At 39.0% G+C, this 22,112-nt stretch overlaps 2 protein-coding genes across 2 annotated transcripts; both read left to right on the top strand.

The window, feature by feature from the left end:
- Positions 1-1,873: 1,873 nt before the first annotated feature.
- Positions 1,874-15,265, top strand: LOC137047072 (uncharacterized). The gene is made up of 6 exons (XM_067424614.1): positions 1,874-2,375; positions 2,523-2,564; positions 2,790-3,410; positions 3,651-3,917; positions 12,260-12,376; positions 12,946-15,265. The coding sequence occupies exons 1-6, from the start codon at positions 1,874-1,876 to the stop codon at positions 14,010-14,012; spliced, it is 2,616 nt and encodes an 871-aa protein (XP_067280715.1). The 3' UTR covers positions 14,013-15,265.
- An 804-nt stretch (positions 15,266-16,069) lies between these two features.
- LOC137046596 (proteinase-activated receptor 2-like) lies at positions 16,070-20,242 on the top strand. The gene is made up of 2 exons (XM_067423872.1): positions 16,070-16,320; positions 16,435-20,242. Exons 1-2 carry the CDS (start codon positions 16,251-16,253, stop codon positions 17,535-17,537), a joined length of 1,173 nt encoding a protein of 390 aa, XP_067279973.1. The 5' UTR covers positions 16,070-16,250; the 3' UTR covers positions 17,538-20,242.
- Positions 20,243-22,112: the final 1,870 nt, after the last annotated feature.

The raw sequence follows: 22,112 nt of genomic DNA, 5'->3' as shown, positions 1-22,112 counted from the left end.
TGTTTGTCTGCTATCTGGGAACGTGCACGGGCTCGGGAAAGGTCTGGCTTGATTTTTTGAGCCCGATCTAACCTCTATCCTGGAGGGTTTGACAAGTGCTCCCTTTGAGCCATTAGAGGCAGCTCCGGAGCGGGTTCTGACTCTTAAAGTTGCTCTTTTATTGGCTCTAACTTCTTTAAAGCAAGTGGGGGATTTGCAAGCCCTCTCTGTTAGCGAGGCTTGCTTGGATTTTGCTCCCGGCCTTGTTAAGGTCTCTCTGAGACCCAGGCCGGGTTATGTGCCGAAGGTTTTGTCCACATCCTTCCTCTCGCAGGTCACCATCCTCCATTCTTTCCACCCTCCACCTTTTGCGTCCTCGGAGGACGAGAGGTTACATTTGCTCTGCCCAGTTAGGCCATTGAAGCTGTATGTTGATCATTCGGGTGGTTGGAGAAAGTCTAATCAGTTGCAGGTGTGTTTCGGAGCCGGCCACCGTGGTCTTGCCACGTTGAAGCAGAGAATTTCACTTTGGGTGACGGAGGCTATCTCTTTAGCTTATGAGGTGTGCGGAGTTCCTTCACCTCTGGGCATTAGAGCACACTCTACTAGAGGTAGAGGACTCTCCAAGGGGGCTCTCTTAGAGGACATTTGTGTCGCGGCAGGATGGTCCTCACCGCACACCTTTGACAAATTTTATAGTCTAGATCTGGACATGACTCCGGTTTCGCATGTTCTGTCAGCTTAATCCAGCCGTTCAGGTCTACCTGACGTTTGTGTCAGATACGGCAGCTCTCTAGCTTGGCGTGTGATGTATACCGTTCCCTATATGCGTCATTATGCAGCGTCAAAGTGAACCTATGAAAGAGAACGTCTCCGGTTACTCACGTAACCTATGTTATCTGAATAGGGAACGAGACGCTGCGCACGCTGCCAAGCTCCCCGCACTGCCGACAAGCCGTCTTACCCCATATGCGTCATTACGCAGCGTCTCGTTCCCTATTCAGAGAACATAGGTTACGTGAGTAACTTGAGACGTTTCAGTAGCCCTACTATAGTTTGCTTTGGATAAAAAGAAAGCCTTTTCTCATATGTGTCCAGGTTCTCTCAAGGGCTCTCAAATCAAACGAGTCTTCCTTATTTTGGCAGAACGTAGACGTTTATCAATTCTGAAACTCCATGTGAAAACCATGGGAGTAAAACAATTTTTACTCACTATTAAATAATGCGGTTCATTGACATTTCAATGACTTTTAAATGGTCAGGAATTGGGTTTCCATAGATTTATATTTTCCTTATTTCAACACTATTGGAAGTACATAAAGCAAAGCCTGAAAGCTTCAAAAGCCCTAGATTCAATATAACTGTAGTCTGGTTTGTGTTTTTTTAACTCGCTTGTGGGGAAGGAAGATGGCGGGGTCGGTATGACTGGGACTAGCTAAACATTATTTCTCAATCTCACAACCCGTAAACTCTTCAGTATCACTCGGTATCGTCTCAGGCTCAGGGGTGTCCGCCTAGTCCCAGTCCAACTCCCTCTCCCTTCCTCTCCTCCCGCAGCAGCTTTTGTGCTGTCTCTCCACGCCAATTACTGCAATCAGACACAGGTGTTATTCATTTGCACTTGACCTACTTACTCCCCGTTCTGCCCCCTTCCTTCTCCCCCGCTACAGACCTCGCGAATCCACGCCCCCTCCGCCACAATAGCTAAAATCGAATCTATATTCGGAAGATATCAGCCAGCTCTAAAAAGATGTTAAAGCACTAATAGCAAGGATATGACTTGTTTTTTTAATGACATTTAAAATCCAACAAAAGGAGTAATATTAGTGCTATTTGGTGGAAATAAAATGTAGCTGCAGAGACATCAGCCCAGTTTTAATGCTTAACTTTCCAGATGTCAGAGGAGACGGTGTCACAGACGGCAGTGGAGGCGCTCTCACAGACGTCAGTGGAGGCAGTGTCACAGATGGCAGTGCAGGCGGTGTCACAGACGGCAGTGGAGGTGCTCTCATTGACGGCAGTGGAGGCGCTCTCTTTGACGGCAGTGGAGGCGGTGTCACAGACGGCAGTGGAGGCACTCTCATTGACGGCAGTGGAGGCGGTGTCACAGACGGCAGTGGAGGCGCTCTCATTGACGGCAGTGGAGGCGGTGTCACAGACGGCAGTGGAGGCGCTCTCATTGACGGCAGTGGAGGCGGTGTCACAGACGGCAGTGGAGGCACTCTCATTGACGGCAGTGGAGGCGCTCTCATTGACGGCAGTGGAGGCACTCTCATTGACGGCAGTGGAGGCGGTGTCACAGACGGCAGTGGAGGCGCTCTCATTGATGGCAGTGGAGGCGGTGTCACAGACGGTAGTGGAGGCGAAGTCACAGACGGCAGTGGAGGTGGAGTACTGTAAATATATATATAATGTTATGTGGAGTAATTGATTGTGTGTGAATGTCATTTTTATAATATATTAGAAACATCTCAGGGGTCTCTTAATAATTCTCTGGTGGTATTATGAGAGCTTTTACTAATGGTCTTTTATGTTGATTACAGGTTTTCCTCTTTATGAAATATGGATTGAGACCCCTCACTTAGGTAACATGCAACACAGTCTCATCACAATTTGTAACTTTGTGTTTTGCAAAATTTGTGGCTTCTTTGCAAAATTCATACAATTTTATTCATACTGATTTTTTAAATATTTTTCCACTTACACCCCAGTGATAGTAATGTTTAGGGGTGCATCTCATGCTATTTTTTTCTAATAATTTGTATGTTTTAGTAGTATATGCCCTTCATTGTGTTTTGTGCTGGTTACAGGTAATGTACACGCCGTCTTTACTCTATATGTGGACACCCCTGTAATCCACAAGATATCGCGGATATCTAACTCGGAAATCCACAAGACATTGACGATATTGAACCACTCGGAAATCCACAAGACACTGAACACGTCAGTAATCCATGAGATATTAAACAACTCAGTAATCCACAAGACACTGGGCATCTCAGTGACTGCTTCTCTCTTTCTCAAAGGCTTGATGGTCACACGCATTATGCCGTCGTTCTACATCTTCATCATCCTCATTAGTTTGCCTCTGAACGCTTTGGCCTTGGTGACGTTCACCTGTAGGATTCGAGAGAAGAAACCAGCTGTGATCTACATGTCTCACCTGGCGTGTGTGGACCTGCTCTTCACCCTGCTGCTGCCTCTGAAGATCCACTACCAGCTGAACGCTTCAGATTGGGTGTTCGGTGAGGTGGCGTGTCGTGTGCTCAGTGCAGCTTACTACTGCTACATGTACTGCTCCATACTGCTGATGATGTGCATGAGTGTGGACAGACTGCTGGCCGTGGCGTTTCCTGTCACCTCTCTAACCTGGAGGAGCGCAAGGAAAGCCACATGTGTGTGTGTGCTGGTCTGGCTGCTGTCGCTCGCTGGTACGGTGCCACTTCTCTCAATGAGACAAACGCTCAAGGTTAATGATGTGGGCATCACTTGTCATGATGCACTGCTCCGTAACGACCCTTCAGTGCTGTATTATGTGTACCTGTTCTCCATCCTCTCCTGCCTCTACTTCTTCCTGCCAATGCTTGTCACCTTAGTGAGCTACTTTACAATCATATATGTACTCAGTGTAAAGTCTAATCGCTTGGCAACATCATCATCATCATCTTCAGGCAACCGAAGGAGAGCTGTGATTATGGCTATTGCTGTGCTGATTGAGTTTGTGATGTGTTTCGCTCCAACCAATGGCATCCTGTTGTACCACTGTGTTCGTTTAGCTACTGAAGGTGAGGGAGATTCATCATATGTTTCTTACCTGTTGGCTGTGTGTTTGGGGAGCGCAAGTGTTTTTCTGGATCCTCTTCTGTACTACTATGGCTCGTCTCAGTGCAGAAAGCAAATCAGATCTTTGTTTTGGTGCAGAAAGGCAAAAAGAGGGAAAACATCTTCAAACACATAAAATGCTCTTACAGCTGTATCAAATAAAACAAAAATTAAGTGGATCTCTATTACAACAACAACTGCCATATTCTTGCTTGACAAGTTTACTGTGTTTATCTGCCAGTAACCAATTTAGAGTAAGATGTTCATTTTCCCTCCATGCACTCATATATTATTCTATTTACTACTATATCATGCCGTATATTTCCAATATATACAGTAGCTACTGTCTTATGTCAGTGAAGTTTTTAAAGAAGAGTTTGTAATATTATCTGTATATTATCATGCTTTAAGTTTTAAGGAAGATTAGCTGTGGGTATAACATTGTTCTGCTAGCATGTTTAACAAAATACCAAGGTACTTCAACAAAAACCTTTATTTTGTCAAAAACACTCAACACGATTAAAATTAGAGAACAATAACCAATGCAGCACAAATAAAAAAATGACAACTAAAATGTGATGCTTACAGCAGTCAAAAATAAGTAGGAAGTATTGAATGAGCTCAGCATATCTGCGGCCACAAGACATCACTAGATACTCACACTGCTCCGGTGAGATCTTGGTCCACTCTTCTTCCAGTCTCTTCCACAGTTCGGTAACTGTAGTGGGGTTCTTAGCCATTTCATTATTTCAATGTTTTCGCGTTCAAGGAACTGCTTTACCCTTTTGCAGTGTGATAGGGGGCATTGCCTTGCATAAAAATTGTGGGCAGATTGGGAGATGCTCGCAGTGAAGGAACCACGTGTTGTCGAAGGAGGTTCTGATAAACAGGTTCTGAGGTTCTGCCATGTAGCTGTATAACAGGCCCAACTCCTGCTGCAGAAACATCCCCAAAACCATGCCACTTCCTCTTCCATCTTTCAGACTTCTTTGGACACTTTGGGTTCAATCTTTCCCCAGTTTGATGCCTAACATGTTTCCCATCAGACACAAATAAATTAAACTTGCATTCATCACTAAAATGAACTTTGGACCAGTTCTCCTCTGTTCACACAACATGCTGCTCAGCAAAGGTTAGTCTAGCCTTTTGATTATTTCTGCTGATGAGAGGTTTAATCACTGCAGAGTGTGCATTCAGTTTGAATTCGCTTAAATGACAAGACACTGTATGGCAAAACAGATCCTTACTGTGTTCATCTCTGAACTGGCGAGTAATTCCAGCTGCAGTGTTGAACCGATTCCACATTGAAAGTCTCCACATTGTCCTGTCCTCTCGTACATTGGCCTTGCATACCTTTTTGGGTACTTGAATGAATTAAGTGTCTTTGTAAAGCTTTAATATTCTAGAAATTACAGATTTGGAATGACCAATTTATTTTGCAATAGCTGAAAGGGGCATCCCTTTGGCTTCATCTGGACAACCTGGAGTCGTAGGGTTTCAGTAATCTTACAGTGGCTTGCCATCTTGCAAAGTCAGTGAAAATTGGAAAGTTTGCTTCAAGTTAAATAGGGTTTGCCAGATTATTACAGAAATTAGCACCAAGTGCCAGATTAACACCCAAAGCTTGAAGGTATCTGAAAGTGTTCTCTAATTTTGACCAGCGTTATTTTTCAATTGTCTTATTTAAGTTCTATATACTGTACTTCAGAATATATTTAACTTGTAAAATATGCTTAAAAAACTGACCTTCTGCTCCTGTTAGGATCATTTAAAAAATGACTCAGCAGTGACCTTGAAATTTAGGAAATTATATGTTGTTCTCTAATTTTGATCTCTACTGTATGTGTGTATGTGTGTGTGTATATAAAATGTGTCACCCATATCCATCTATATTAATAAATCATAATAAATAAAACCTGTAATACCTACCATTTCATCATTGATTTTACATTATTTTGGTTCTGCCATTACACAGTGGCTGTGGCTCATGGAGTTAATCCATATGTCTAAGCAACACAACTATCAGCATTTATTTTTCTGGCAGACGCTTATACCAGTATATGCCGTTGTGTTTAATGCATTTTAGATATCAAGCATTTCCTAAAGTGAATTACACCAAAATGTGATACACCAAAGCTTGTTCACGCTGTTCTGGAAGGCGTGTCCCAGGGGAGGTCACAGGACTCTGGCGGTGAGTATAGAGCTAAATCTCTTTACATTCATGATGAAAACTTTACACACTTAAATTGCATTCTTTTCAGTAAACATTGCTGGAAGAATGGCACACGGACTGATCTGGATCATCTGTTAATGAACCTGGGAGAAGCGCAAGCAGACGTATTTTTGATACCAAGGTAAATCACATCGTCAATTCTGATGGAAAACACGTCCGGTTGATCTTACAGCACAGAAGAATCACAAAAAGATCTTACATTTGAGAATAATCAAACATATCACAGTATTTATAGAATATATGTAAATTAATTAAAAAAAATGCACTATAAGGGATTAACGATGATTAAATGAATACATAGCTATCATTTTATAAAATTTTATATAATTTTTTAACATTTTATAATATTTTGGTTTAAAAGCATTAATAGCCAATGCTTACTATGCTTTTACAGCCTCAGACCTAGGGGATATCTGGGCAGGCAGCAAATGATACACAGGCAGTGTGCACTGTGGATTGGTGAATAAACTGTGAAAAACACAAAGGGACAACAGTTATGTCTTTCCACAGCGGCAGTCAGTTTATTACTCAGATAATTTCTCTTTAAATCTCTTTTCTCTTCAAAACGATTCAACATTTCAAAACTTCAACACTCTCAAAGTGCATTTGGTGGAAGACAAGTTAACAAACAACAAATCCATTAAAATACTTAGTAAGTGTATGAAAACATGCCTTTGTACATAATATTATGTATGTGTGTTTATATGCAGGTCCACATGCATTTAGAATCTTACATAAATTTACAATAATAATTAGACACTGTATAACACAAAAAACATTTATCAAGTGACCATAAAGTGTTCAATATCATATTTCAGAAGAAAATACATTAGATGTCATTACACTTGATGTATTAATTTGATATAATTCGTCTCTAATTTAACTCATGCACACAGAAAAAATACATGTGCTGACCATTCAAAATGGCGACTGAAACGAGAATACAACATACTCTCAGACACGTAATTCTAAAACAACTTAAACTATAAGATGTAATGACATTAATTCAATATTTCAGCATGATAGACATTTTTCTAATGTCAATCAACATAAACCATGCATGAAATATGATTAAACTCACTCTTTAGCTGTTTTTATAATCTTTTGTGAAATAAAACTCTTGTTTTTAGATTAAATACACTTTCCAACTCACTTAAACTCGATGCATCACACTTGTTGATTAACACAAGTTTAATTAAATTAACCTTTTACTAAATGATGTTCAACTTCATACCTGTGAAACGTCTTTCCACTGCGGCAGTCAGTTTATTACCATACTGAACGCAATGAACAGGGGGTAACTCTCTCGCGTCTTTCATGTGTGCAAAATACACCATCTAGTGGTATTGCGGCGTAGTGCCACGAAGATGTTATACATGAACTCAGGTCTTAAAGGGGTACTTCAGCGCTGGGAAGATGAATCTGTATTTAAACTGGGTCATCAATGTAGTAGAAATGTGAATTTATTTCTGAATTTGGTGCCTTCTAGACTGAGAAAAGACAGAAAATGTGTTTTTGTCTCATGGGGATGAAAGACTACAATTCCCAGCTTCACTGCCCTGTGAGGCCATTCCCAAAACCAACAACTTGATTACTGTGACTGAGTTGGAGAAGACACTACAATGAAAAACTGAACATGTCTGTTCAATATAATGAGTTGCTGCGCGAGTATCACAGCACTGAGCACTAGGGTTGGGCATCGAGAACCGGTTCTAACTTGGAACCGTTTAAAAAATAACGATTCCATTGGAATCGTTTAGAAAATGTATTTTCGGTTCCAATCTTCGGTTCCAAGCGCGCAAGTTTTGGTTTCCATGGCCACCTGATTTCCGGTGCTTGCGCGCCTGCTTGTTCTTTTAGTCATGGAAGCCCGGTAAGCGGCTCTGAAGTGTGGATTTATTTCACTATTAAAAGCCTGGGTCGGCACAGTGCAACTAGTGTTGTCAAAAATATTGATACTGAAATATCTGAAAAGATACGATAGCCTGCACAGCCAACACAATCGATCCCAGCTGCTCTCCTCTCCTCTCTGACCGACAGCGAGTTGACGCGCAGCCGCATATTCTCATTCAGCCGGTTAACCTCTGAACACGAAGGACGCGCGTTCTGCTGGACTTTTCCTTACGACAGCGTGTTAGTGTTAGTGTGTGTGATCGGTCTGAATTTCGCGCGGGATTGCACATAATTCTACGAATCCCCGCAGATTTCAAGCTCACATCTGAAGCGCACACACACATACCGTAATAAAGCCGCCCCTGACATACAAGTGCAAATATTTGCTTCTTTTTCCCGCTTATTATTGGTCAAATACACTCAAACAAATTCTCAGTGCACATTTTGAAGAGTATGTAAACACAGTCTTAAACAATTCAGGAAGAAATGAAGAATGAGTAACAGGAACAGTGTTCAGGATCCATGAGTGCGGCAGTTCTTAAAGGGACAGCAGGTATTCAAAGTCAAACTACAAAAAGACAAATGATCACACTGCTCTTGACTGATCAACTTGTGTAAATTTAATGGTTTTATATGAAAATATTTATTTTTTTGCAAAAAACATTATCCAATGATATTTTGAATTTATTTAGCCACTTTGCGTTTTTTTATTCAGTTTCTTGCCTGAATGTTAGACCTACCTGAAAAAATAAAGCAGTCTATTTCATTTATATCTTTTATTCTATTGTATTTATTTGTGTTATTTTTTGTAATATGTATCTTTGTTTATTCAATTTACCATTCAAAATCAAGCTTACTTGTGCTGTGTAAACTATTGCAACACAATTACCCCGTTGTAAAAAATACATTGAGTTAACAAATATTTGAGAGATAATTTTAATAGTAATTGATCAATGTTTATATGTGAGAAAAAGCTTAAAAGCTTTATCATATAAAGTGATCTCTTCAGAAGAAATTTTTGATTGCCTAGACTTTCAAAAGACAGACAAAAAAAAAATTATATAAAAAATATCTAATTGACAGTATATGCAGCGTTTTTCCCCCGTTGTATTGAAAATAGCATTGAATATCGATGTGACATTTGACTCCACTCCTTCAAGAATCGGAATCGAGAATCGAAAAGAACTGGAATCGAAAGTAAGAATCGGAATCGGAATCAGGTATCGTTCTAATCAAAACGATGCCCAACCCTACTGAGCACTGACTGCAGGAGTGAGATTAATGAGCTGATGAGCTCGTGATGAGAGCTGAGGTAATCGCGACGGCACTCGCGGCATACATTCACAACGCAAGTTTAGTCTGGCGTGTTTCAGTTCATGCCTTTGCAAGCTTAACTTTCAATAGAAATTAATTTGAGAAGTTAAAACACTTACATTGCTTACCATAGCTCTGTTTAAATGAGTGCCTGCAGCTGCCAGCTGAGCTCTGAGTGTGATCTCCCATCCCCCTTGCACGTGTTCAAAACATGCGGAAATGGCTCCCTCTGCTGGCTGTAGTCTTTAGCCTTGGGCCAAACATTTATTTCTGGAAAAATTCCTCCTATGATGCAAATGGGCAATATTTGCATCATAGGAGGAATATTTCAAGAAATAAAATGCATTTGTCTCAGGGGGATATGAGGGGGGAAAGCACATTTATTTGAATATACTCCAGGGTTTCTACTGATACAAAGCCATGTGCTAATCGCTGAAGTAACCCTTTAAAGGAACACTCCACTGTTTTTAGAAATAGGGCTTATTCAAATTCTTTCCTACATTTAGATATGTGGGCAAATGCATTTTTGTCTCAGTGCATGCATTGTTTTAGTTTAGCAGGGTCGCCGCTAGCTTAGCTTAGCATAATGAATGGAATTATATGTTGCCAGCTAGCATGTCCTGAGTAAAAGTGATCCAAAAAAAAGACCCACCCAATTACTTCTTGTGGCCTGCGTATTCACAATACGTACAAATAGCAATGCAGATTAAGATTAGGCGACTATATTATGGGGAAGCACAGGCGAAGCACTTCTACTTGGGCGCAGATATATCACGGCTCTCATCCTCACGTTCTCTGGCTGTTGAGCGATCGCAATGTGTTGTGTGATATCTCTGAAAATTCTCCTTTTGTGGAGAGGAGAAAAAAAAACTTTAGGAAATGTGTACATATTAATTGGGGGTGTCACATATATTACATTTTCTCAACCCCTTACACTTTCAAAACTCATTTGTATAGCTATGCATTTACTGAGCATTGTGCCACTGTCTATAGCTTTATCTTAATGTATTCTCTCTTTATTCTTTTTACTGTGCCACTGAAGTCCGCATCTTTTTACTCCTTTAATTCATTTTATAACTGTATCATGTTTTTATTTCTTTCCATTCTTATAACTGTTTTAATTATCTTTTTATTATTATTTTATTGTTTTGTTAAGGCTGTCTGGATGAAAGAGATTGAGAGAAGGAAAAGCTATCTTGTATTCCCAAGAAACAAGGAAGTTAACCCTGGAGTCAGTCCAGGAAAATCTGTCTGCTACTGTTCAAACGCACAGTTATACCTGACAAATATAAATACTAAAATCGCATTTTCTTGCAAATCTCGCATTTCTTACACTCCAGTCCAGATAGGCGGGATTCAGGTGTTTTATTTTATTTTCTTATGAACATTTTAAGTCATTTTTTTGTGTAAACCACTTTGAATTGTCATTGGTGCTATATAAATAAACTTTCCTTGTATTGCTTCCTTTTTGAGTTGCATTTACAATGTAGCTACTTGACATTATTGACAGTTGATATGAATTGCAATTACTAAATTGTACTATGTACTAAAACTTTTCATTGAGCTTTGTCTTATTTCTCTGTCTTACTTGAGCACTGAGGGTGTGAACGTGCAGATAATTTCAGGACTTCCCAAAATGTCCATTTCCCACTACACATGAATGGATCCTCAACGAGACATCAAGCATCAAGTTTCAAGATCACTTGAGCTCTTACACATTCTCTGGAGGTCTGTGTCCCAACCACATGCATCAGTGTTTGATCTGAGTGCAGTGTTTCAGACCGCTGGTCCTCAAATGCATTTACTCTCCTATGTATTGTTTTCAGGGTGTTTTGTTAACAGAACTGTTTAATATTGTATTCCTTGTGCCCTCATAGTGTTCTTTAGTGTTACATATAGTCTATATCAGGGGGTGTCCAAAGTCGGTCCTGGGCCACTGTAATGCAGAGTTTAGCTCCAGGCAGCTTGCTTCAACACACCTGCTGGAAGTTTCTAGTATGCCTAATAATTTAAGTGTTTAATTGAGGTTAGAGCTAAACTCTGCAGGATAGTGGCCCTCCGGGATTGGACACCTATACATAGTGTTCTATTGATAAACTGTTTATGGTTAAAAAGTCAATGCTCTCACAAATACTTGCACTGAGCTAATTTGCACTCTTTTTTTCTTGGAGATGCTCAATTCAGTATGGCCACATACTCACAAATGATACACCAATCAGGCACAACATATGACCACATTTCTCAAGCAATGCTCTAGGTGGCGGCGTTTATCCATATGTCTACCCAACGCATACAACCAGCAAACACACATGCTGTCTTTAATGCCGTCAAGATTAGGTAACCAAAATACACTACTAGTCCATCGTTAATTATATTTAAAAGGTTCTTACACATAATAAAGGTGGCAGAATTATTATTACTAACATTTAGTCAGAAACCATGGTGGCCATGGTTAACGTGGGTGATAGAAACTTAAAAGATATTAACTGCAGCAGCTAAGTAACAATAGGCCTATCAAGTGATTGATTGTTTGTAAGGAATTCATTTACCGTAGCCTGCATACCTTAGACAGTCATCACATGTCTACTTACCGGTATATCTTCGATGATACTACACATTCTTAATAGGCTAGTCTTTGAAATGTTACGTCGTGTTCTTAAATTGTGTGTGTGTGTGTGTGTGTGTGTGTGTGAGAGAGAGAGAGAGAGAGAGAGAGAGAGAGAGAGAGAGAGAGAGAGAGAGAGAGAGAGAGAGAGAGAGAGAGAGAGAGAGAGAGAGAGAGAGAGAGAGATACAGCGGAATATTTGGTTGATAGAAGTTACATTTTAATTTTAGATACATTGAAGTTATGTGTTTGCAGCGTGTAAGGAAAAATTCACATAATGTTTAACTCTGTGTCCACATGAAATACCTGTGTAAATCGCTCTGAAGGGCGTGTCTCATGTAAGGTCACATGACTTTGCTGGAAGGATCTACGCACCTGTATAAAAAGCTGATTCTGAATAAATTTAAGATGAGAACGCTCGAGCTCAGCTAATTACAGTCGTTCCGGTCAATTTCACAGGATAATGGCTCACCGATTGACCTGGATTTGCGGCGTACTTCTTTTAATCAGTGTAAACCTGTCTAGTCAAAGTAAGAATGTGTTTATTACTGTTTACATTTAAAGTGTCTCAGGTCAATACTTTCATATATGAAACATGTCCTACTGAGAACCACTTATAAAAGTTACATGTGTAAACCGTTGTATTGAGAATAACTTTCTGGTTTGTCTAAAAATAATAATATATATATATTTTTAAATGCATAACAATATTGTATATTATTATTATTATTATTATTATTATTATAAGGACATTGCAGTTTCAGGTATGAAATTCATGAAAAGTTTGATTTTACATGGTTTAAACCAGCCTACAAAATCTACAAAGTGTATGTACTACAACATGTTTTAATGCCTGTTTTCTGCTGCCATATTTAGTAATAATACTGTGGATCATATAACATACTTTTTTTCCTTTACAGTAGACAGATTTCATAGCTTACATGCTGATGCATGCAGACCGAAATGATTCATTGTGTCTCGTTTGAGTCATTTAAGCCCTGAAGTGAAGCATGTGGAGTAATTCTATCTATCTATCTATCTATCTATCTATCTATCTATCTATCTATCTATCTATCTATCTATCTATCTATCTATCTAGATTCTGACGAGGACAGAGGCTTTACTGGTGATGAAACTGATAAAGGTGTATCGGTGACGTCCACTGCTGTTGATGTACTGAACAGCAAGCTCACCCAGATCTTCTTCCCAGTGGTGTACATCATCGTCTTCAGCGTGGGCTTGCCGGCCAACGCTGTGGCCCTCTGGGTGTTCATCTTTAGGACGAAGAAGAAGCATGCCTCATCCATTTTCATGGCCAACCTTGCACTGGCGGACCTGTTGTTCGTAATCTGGATTCCGCTTAAGATCGCGTACCATCTTAACGGGAACCACTGGATCCACGGAGAAGCCCTGTGCAAAGTGCTGGTGGGCTTTTTCTATGGGAACATGTATTGTTCAACTGCTTTCATTGCATGTATTAGTGTCCAGAGGTATTATGCCATAGTGCATCCTCTTTCCCAGCAGAAAAGGAACACCAAATTGGCGTTGGGCGTGTCTGTGTGTGTGTGGCTGGTTGTGTGGGTTATCACAGTGCCACTTTATCTTTATGACCAGACCGTGAAGGTCACCAACCTTAATATTGTCACCTGCCATGATGTCACACGTCCTAGCCAATCGCGCTACCCTATTATATACTTCTTGACTATGGGAGTTGTGGGTTTCATAGTTCCCTGCATAGTATGTATAGTGGCGTACGTGCAGATGCTGCGTTCCTTGAAGAGCTCCATGACGGACGCTAACATCGTTCAGAAGCGGAGGAAGGCTGTCATCCTCATCGTCACGGTGCTCGTGATGTTCCTGGTGTGTTTCACCCCCAGTAACATCATGGTCATTGTGCATTATTCCCTGGTCTATGCCGAAGTACAGAACAACGGCTACGGCTTCTACATCACCACGCTATGCCTGGCCAGCCTAAACAGCTGCGTCGACCCGTTCGTATATTATTTCATCTCCGATGAGTTCAGAGAACATGTCAGAAACATGTTTCTATGTCGCAGCGAACGCACCGCGCAGAGGATGCGAGTTTCCTTCAGTGCATTGAAGTATTCAAAGAAAAGCAGTACCTACACGTCAGACTCTGGAAACACGCAGAGTACTTCCTCTTAAGAAAGACGTTCGAAAACATAAACAGTTTTAAAAATCTGTGATATGCTCTGATGTTCTACAATACCTCTTGACAACTATATAAGCTCTTGATTTTTTTAAAGTGAGTTAGTTGACATTTAACATGTACTTAAGGCAGTTTTTGTCAATCAAATTCCACCCTTGTGTAAAAAATCTTAAGTTCTTAAAAGGAAACCCTTAAGGGTTTCAAACCAGCACTTCTTGGAAGTCCAAAACTTCTTGGCCTCCTGTTAGACAACATAATCACCATGGAAATGTTGAAGCATTGTTATTATCATGTTTGCCATTGTGTCACCGTTACAGGTTTGCGAATGAGGCCTGGAATGTTGTGCGGGTTTGTTTTGCCTGTCTGTGTTAGTGGGACTTCTCAGAATCTGATTTCTCAGAATGACCTTTAATCTAGTTCTGTGAAAGTTGACTAAATAACTGAAGCCGTAATAGATTTGGAGCACATGTTACAGAAACCATTTTGTGTTTATTCTTTACATGGATGCCTGTAGAAGGAGCTCTATAAGAATGTGAATGCATTCTGCGAATCACAACACGAGTGACCGATTTTTAGATGCGTGCATGTATAAGGATAACCTAAATCATGTTTGTTCTGAAGCACTAAATGATCAAATGGTAGCACCATAAAGTCTTATATAGTTTTCTTTAAGACATTTTTCCCTCTCTTTGCACACTCGTGCACCCACTTGGTTTCACAGCACATCTGTGTTTTAAAGTTGTTTTATCTGAGTGTATTTGTATTTATTTTAATATTTTTCTGAATGTATTTTTTTTATCAATAAATTTGTCTTTCCGTGTTCCCAATGATTTGCATGTGTTGGCCTCTAAACAAGTAGGCAGAGAATGGTCAGAGTCCATGGAGCAACTTTTTATTGGACCAGTCAAATCATAAACTGAATATGCAGTTGTTACACACAAAAACATACACACATGCATTGTCCTTTTTCAAATATACACTTCACTTTTTTGAGACAGAGAAAAAACAAGATATGTAGGTACAAAAAAAAATGTGTGGCAAGAAATGATCTTAGTATAGACCTTTTAAAGAATGTATTTGATGGAGTAGATGAACAGAATATATAAGCACAATTATGTAAAATGATGAAACTACAAAAATCCAGATCCTCTGTCACCTGGATGAAACCATGGTTAGTGATATATGAGACCTGCAAGATAAAGGATTTATAGGCTATTTAGAATATATGGTTTTTTTTTATATAAATATCTGGTGTATCTGTTGTTCAACTCTGTCAAATAACTTATTAAAACTAGCCTCAGTATTATTTTATTTATTTTCTATATATTTTTTAAATTTTAATTCCAAATTCTTCTTCATTTTTTTTTTGTATTTTTATTTTTAAAAATTACTTTTATATAGGTTTATTTTTATGTAAGTTTTAGATAGCCTATACTTCATTACTAAGATTTAGTTTTTCTTTTAATATTTACATTCTATTTTATTTCATAAAATATATTTTTATTGTATTCGTATCAGCTTTATTTCAGTTTGTTTCTCATTAGTTTGGGTTTTCAGTAACAATAAAGCACTGCAAGTTGTGGTCTGAGAACAAGTTAGTGATAATGCACTGTCATTTTGATTAAATAAAGATGATCATTCTGTGTATTGATTCTTACTATATTTTGAATTGTTTGTATTATTTACCCATATGGTATTCTTAGTGTATTGCCCTTAGGTATAGGCTATTTCAATGTATTTTAATTGTAGTGTTTCTTATGCCCTTCTGTCCCGTCTTTCTTGTGAGGAATGGACAAAATAAGATTGTCATTGTGTTAACTTACAGATGACAATAAAGAAAGTAGGCTATTGAAAGAATGAATGTTAAAATGTTATATTTATTTCAAGAAAAAAATAATAGCACGTTTAACCTAAATAGTAGGCCTACTGTTATATTTAATATTGAAAAAATCGAATCGAATGGTCATATGACCATTAAATAAATCCTGCTCTCTCTCTCTCCTCCCACGCTCAAAACTCACGCGCTCCAGTATCTGGAACTGACCTACATGCGTCGAGCGTGTGACGTCATGCAGGTGGAAACCTGACGCGCTTCAGCCAAGGTGTGTCCTTCATTCTTTCAGGGTCGACTAAAAACATTTCACGGAAAGGAACAGCAGAGGTTACACGGCGCTCCAGGAGACATACTGTTGTTCAATTTAGGAAAAGAACGAAAAGTTTGAAAATCACGGATTATGGCTGTCTCCGCGAGTTCATGGATATTGTTTTTTTCCGCGTGTGTGATATTTGCTTCGGCACAGCCAGGTGAGTCGCTTTAATTCATCCATTTTTTCCATGTAACGTTACTTGTGTTACTTATCTGATGTGTTTTTAGGTTTGTAATTCACTAATTTAAGAATCCATCTTTCTATCTTTCAGGTAACGTTAGCTTTAAAGGCAGAGGGCGAGGTTTAATAGTCGTGGAGCATGTAAATATTGATAAAGTCGTAGAAGAAACATTAACGAGCGGCCTGACGACCGTCTTCCTGCCAATTGTTTATATAATAGTTTTTGCTGTGGGGTTGCCAAGCAACGCGATGGCGATATGGGTCTTGCTGTTCAGATCAAAGAAAATTCACCCTTCTGCCATTTACATGGGCAACCTGGCCCTGGCTGACCTGATGTTTGTTATCTGGACACCTCTCAAGATCGCTTACCATTTAAAAGGAAATAACTGGACTTTTGGGGAAGGGTTGTGCAAAGTGATGGTGGGTTTCTTCTACGGCAACATGTACTGCTCCATCCTCTTCATCACGTGCCTAAGCGTCCAGCGGTACTGGGTCTGCGCTCATCCGCTCTCCCAGCAGAGGAAAAACAACCAATTTGCAATCATCGTGTCATTGTGTATCTGGATCTTCATTTCGGTCAGCACTACACCTTTGTACCTTTACAAACAAACTGTTTATATCCCGGACCTCAACATCACCACCTGCCATGACGTCAACTTTATCAGTCTGGAAAACTTCCTGGGAAACAATGTGTTCCTGGATGTTCAGTTGCCCTATTATTATTTCATGGTGATGGCAGGTCTTGTGTTCTTCATCCCAATGTTGGTCATCATATTGGCTTACATTCTTCTCCTTCGCTCGCTTGGAAAATCCTCGGTTGAGGGCAGCGCCGGAAAAACCCGCCAACGAGCGGTGGTCCTGATTGTCACGGTCCTCGTAACATTCCTGGTCTGCTTCATCCCCAGTAATGTGATGCTGGTGGTGCACTACTCTCTCCTGGGAAAAGGATGGGACAATAACGGCTACGGCTTCTACATCACCACGCTGTGCCTGGCCAGCCTCAACAGCTGCCTGGACCCTTTCATCTACTACTACGTCTCAGAAGAGTTCAGGGAGCACGTCAAGAACACACTGCTGTGCCGCAGCAGTCGTACGGTGGAGAGGATGAGGGTGTCGTTCAGCTCCATGAAGTACTCGAAAAAGACCAACACTTATACTTCCAGCACAGGAAACACAGAGAGCAGCACGTGCTGAGAGCGGGTGGACATGGACCGTGATGGACAAGAGTTTACATATTGAGTGGTGGCACTGTGGATTTTACTACACATTCATGCTCCGAATAAACTGTCTGAGACCACAGGAAAATATTTAGTTCCAGCTGTCAGACCGTCATAAACCCAAAACTGAAGGAGCCACAAAGAGTTTGAATCTGCTTCTTCATCACATGACTGCGATGTTCAGTCTAATGCTCAGGGCCATGAAGCCAATAAGTTTCATAAAACTTGAAGAGAAGCAACCGAGCCTGTTGTTACATTTTTGTACAGGTCAGATGGGCCTTGCCAAATTATATTTAATGTGAATTTGTCAGCCTGTGATGGGTTTAGTAATCTGCTTTATGTTTTAACTTGGTATTTTAGCCAGAAGTTCTTCTGTTTTATTTTTTTGTTGTTGTTGTTGTTGTTTTTTTTATCTATTGCATCAAACCTGATTTGCCACTACTTTTGCCTGTCAGTCAGAATACCCTTTTTTTTCTTTTATTCTTTTATTCCTCACGGTATTATATAACCATAATTAGATAAGCCACTCTATTTGTGTGTGTGAAGTACATTTAATTTATGTGTTCCTAAATTTGTGCATTTTTGACAAAAAACAGCTGTATCTCTCGCAACAAACCTTTATTATCTCTATATTGTAATTCTAGAGTTTGGTTCAGTGTACGTCTGTGCAAGTGGTTTTGCACAGATCTTCACTCACATGTTGTTTTTCATATCATATATCACAGAATCTTTTTTCAAATAAAATGTCACTGTACCTCTTTCCAGAAAATGCAGCTATTAGAAGATATAACCGCTTTATCCCCAGAGGGCCGAGGCACAATGCTTTTTAAATAAATTATTAGTTTACTTTGAAACTGTTTTGCTTCCTGCTGAATTGTTAGTTTCCTATGAATATTTGAATACTTTTCCTATGAATAACTGCATGTGGAGCACATTGTGTGAGTCATATGTTGTTGCTAGAAACTGACAAACTATGTCATCACAATGAAACTTGCTAACCTTGTGACACAAAGAGTTTGTGATGATATCTTCGAGGCTACAACATGCTAAAAAAAAATTTAGTTAATTTTTATGAAAAGTTTCATAAATTAAAACTTCCCCATCATTCCCTCAAGCCAATATATGACCTTCTTTCAGACGAATACAATCTGAGTTAAATTAACATGTGTCCTGGTTAATGCAAGCTTTATACTATAGTAAAATATCTAGCTTCCACCAGGCCTTCTTCCGAATTCAGCTTGCAAAAGAAAGTGTAGCACCTCGCAGTTCAAAGAGCTTACGTCCGACGTCATATGTCGTGGCAGTTACGTTTTCTTTATTGATTACGAAAGGCTGCCTGGAAGAAGCTAGATATTTTACTTCATAACATGTTAAATATGGATATTTTTCTTACTCAAATGCTTGACTTCGCTTCAGAAGGCCTCTTTGATCATTTTTATGATGGATGGATGGATCCACTTTTTTGGGCTTAATGTTGGGCTGCCACTGTCATTATAATCGTATTAATATAATGAATGTATGAATGAAACAAATGGATTCGTGTATGGCATGTTATTTTCATTTTGGGGTAAACTATACCTTTACCTCCCAGTTTCACAGACAATGTTTAAACTAAAGTGCATGTTGGAGCTGTTTTGACTGAAAGAAACTTGTATATCTTAAAATGTCAGTGCCATTGTTTTGTCTCAAGATGCACACCAGTAATGTTTTTTTTTTTCCACAAATAAGGCACATTTATAAAAGCTACTTAAATGTCCCAGTTGAACTAGGACCTAATCCTGCCTTGATCTAAGCCCTGTCTGTGAAACAAGGCTTTAGTTATTGTTTTGAGAAAACAAAACGGACCTTGTTTATCATTATTTGCTTTGGATAAACGAATCTGCTTAGTAAAAAAATTAATTAATAAATGTAAATTACGGTATTTACACATTTATTCTGCTTATGTTTAATGAACAACAGTCTTTTAAATGTGCAAGTTTATGCAGTTTTGATTATGAGCATGTTTCATATATTGACAAATCTCACTATGACACATGTATCTGTGAAACTGTTGCTGTTATTAATTCACACTGTGCTCCTGTGATCCGTGATAGTGACACAGTGACACTGTCCACTCCCTGCTTTAGCAAATATTTAGCATTCTACTAACAATTTCGTCTGTGTCTATAGAAACCCTCTAAACCTGTTTATCTAGCTAAGCCTTTCCAGTCTTAACTTGAGCACAGATTCATTTTTAAGGGAGGGAAGTGACTTTTTTGGACTGTAGATAATGATAATAATTCAAATCATTTATTTTTTTTACATTTTCATCATCTGCCAGCTGAAATTAAATTTCTTCAAAAATTGCTAGCACACTTTCCTCAGCAAGCAGTTATTAATTATTAATTTCTGTACTGCTTGAAAATATTAAGTGTATATGTATACAAGCAGTAATAGTTTTGCCGATTAATAATAGCCTAAATGACATGGCCTGAGTTTACTTCTACTTATAAAAGCCCATTTCTGCCTTAGAGTAAAAAAAAAATAACTCAGAACTTTATTTATTATCATTGTGAATTTGCACTGTTCAAAACTTGGGGGATGATACTCACCAAGGCAGCATTTAAAGTAATATTATTGCTATTTCAAATAATGTATTTATTGTAAAATATATATATTTTAAATGTATTACTGTGATGATTCCTCCAATCTTCAGTGTCACATCATCCTTCAGAAATCATAATACCGGTATGTTGATTTACTGCTCAAGAAACATTTCTGATTATTATCAATGTTGGTATTTTTGTAAAATCTGTGATGTATTTCTTTCAGGATTCTTTGATGAATAGAAAGTTGAAAAGAGATTATTCATTTGAAATATTATAAATGTTGCTTTTGATCAATTGAATGCACCCTTGCTTTATTAGTATAGCCTGGCAAGCCAGACCCACATCACACCGTTGAGAGCCAGGTCTCAATCCAAGGGGTGGGATAAACGGTTGTCTTTAAAAGTCCCTCTGCACGCAATGGGATAGCGCTAAAAAGTATTTCAGTTGTGGTTAAGCCGATTCGAAATACCATTGTTCCACAGCTTCTTTGTTTTCACCTAGAACACGGAACCGTTGCAACTCTGCCGTCATCATTTTAATCCTGCTCACCGACTCTACACACATTGGCCCTCATTTATCAAAAGTGCGTACACCAAATTTCCAGCGTACACCCAAAACCACGGTGACTTTGAGATTTATCAATATGGACCTTGGCGTACGCACATTTTGAGTCAGTGCGAAACTGAAACTGTGCAGAAAAACTATTCCTAACACTACAAAACACACTGACAATTGACAAAGATATGCTATATTATGACCCACTGTAAAACAACAACAACATAGTAATTATAAACTTCAGTGTTTACTTTTGTGCAACATGGACTTCAATGTTTAATTTGTGTGACTTTACCAAAGCGTTTGATTTGGCATATGTATTCCTCCAGTTGCGAGCCTGTGCGCTTTACCTGACGTTTCAGGGTTAGGCCCGGCAGCTGCGCACGGACTGGGACTGAAAATAATTCAGACTGACAAAATAATAAAAATTACATTATTTTTCTTTTAAATAATAATTATAATAAAATAAATAATAATAATGAAATTCTTCTTCTAAATAACAATAAGCATCATTAATAATAAAAATAAGAAGAAGAAGAAGAAGAATCTTACAATTAATTAATTAATGTGAATGAATGGTACTCCACATCACATCATCATCACTGTCGTACACCCCAATACATGTGCCATGATACGAATTTAAATGCTAATTGTTTCAAAACGTGCTGTAAAATAATGCACTGGGTCCATATTTTGTTCTTGTGGGTGCCTTTAATCCCACTCTTTAAACTCCCAAATAAATTTTTTTAGTTTTTTTCCACCTGGTGATGGTCTCGATCTCCACATTGGAGAAGTTTCTTCTTTGCCGTCTTCCGTGTGTCCATGCCGTAAAATGAGGGCGTGGGGGAGGCGGAGACTTGAATATATAGGGGCGTGTTATTCTAATGACGATCGTTTTCAGCCGTGGCATTTATCAAGGGCAGGTATTGCATACACCTTGCTTGCAGTGGTGCGCACAGCTTCATAAATCAGGCGGTGAGAATAGTGTAAGCATAATCTTACGCCAATATATACGCTCATCCGGATTTTTGCTTTCTTGCGGGTATGTTACATAGTTATCATAGCTACCACAATCCAGTGTTCTGTATTTTGCGTACGTGAGTTTTTGCTGTCGATGGCTATTGCTGCACGTTTAGCTAGAATGCCATACAAAACCAACCCATTGGGCCACTGAATCCGCATTAACGACAACATTTGGGGCATCAGCCTTAGTCCTAATGGGTTGTTATCATAGCTATCAAAATCCAGTGTTCTGTATTTTCCGTACGTGAGTATTTGTTGTAGCTGGCTATAAAAAATAAAAAAAAAGTTGTGTACTGTGCTAATTAATTGAGATTTCTTACAGCTCTTACAGGTTGTTGGCCTTATTTGTTTCATTGCTTCTATTGCTCTACCCTTTTTTGTAAGTC

Source organism: Pseudorasbora parva, chromosome 18 (genome assembly GCF_024679245.1).
Source record: "Pseudorasbora parva isolate DD20220531a chromosome 18, ASM2467924v1, whole genome shotgun sequence".
Classification (NCBI taxonomy): domain Eukaryota; kingdom Metazoa; phylum Chordata; class Actinopteri; order Cypriniformes; family Gobionidae; genus Pseudorasbora; species Pseudorasbora parva.
This window is presented reverse-complemented; position numbering and strand designations above follow the sequence as displayed.

Bases quoted from the DNA above. Each gene is read 5' to 3' on its own strand.
- LOC137047072 (XM_067424614.1), top strand. From the start codon at position 1,874: ATGTCAGAGGAGACGGTGTCACAGACGGCAGTGGAGGCGCTCTCACAG. The intron at 2,565-2,789 runs GTAACATGCAAC...TGCTGGTTACAG, and splicing joins GATTGAGACCCCTCACTTAG to GTAATGTACACGCCGTCTTT. The intron at 3,918-12,259 runs AAACATCTTCAA...ATTTAAGATGAG, and splicing joins CAGAAAGGCAAAAAGAGGGA to AACGCTCGAGCTCAGCTAAT.
- LOC137046596 (XM_067423872.1), top strand. From the start codon at position 16,251: ATGGCTGTCTCCGCGAGTTCATGGATATTGTTTTTTTCCGCGTGTGTG. The intron at 16,321-16,434 runs GTGAGTCGCTTT...TCTATCTTTCAG, and splicing joins ATTTGCTTCGGCACAGCCAG to GTAACGTTAGCTTTAAAGGC.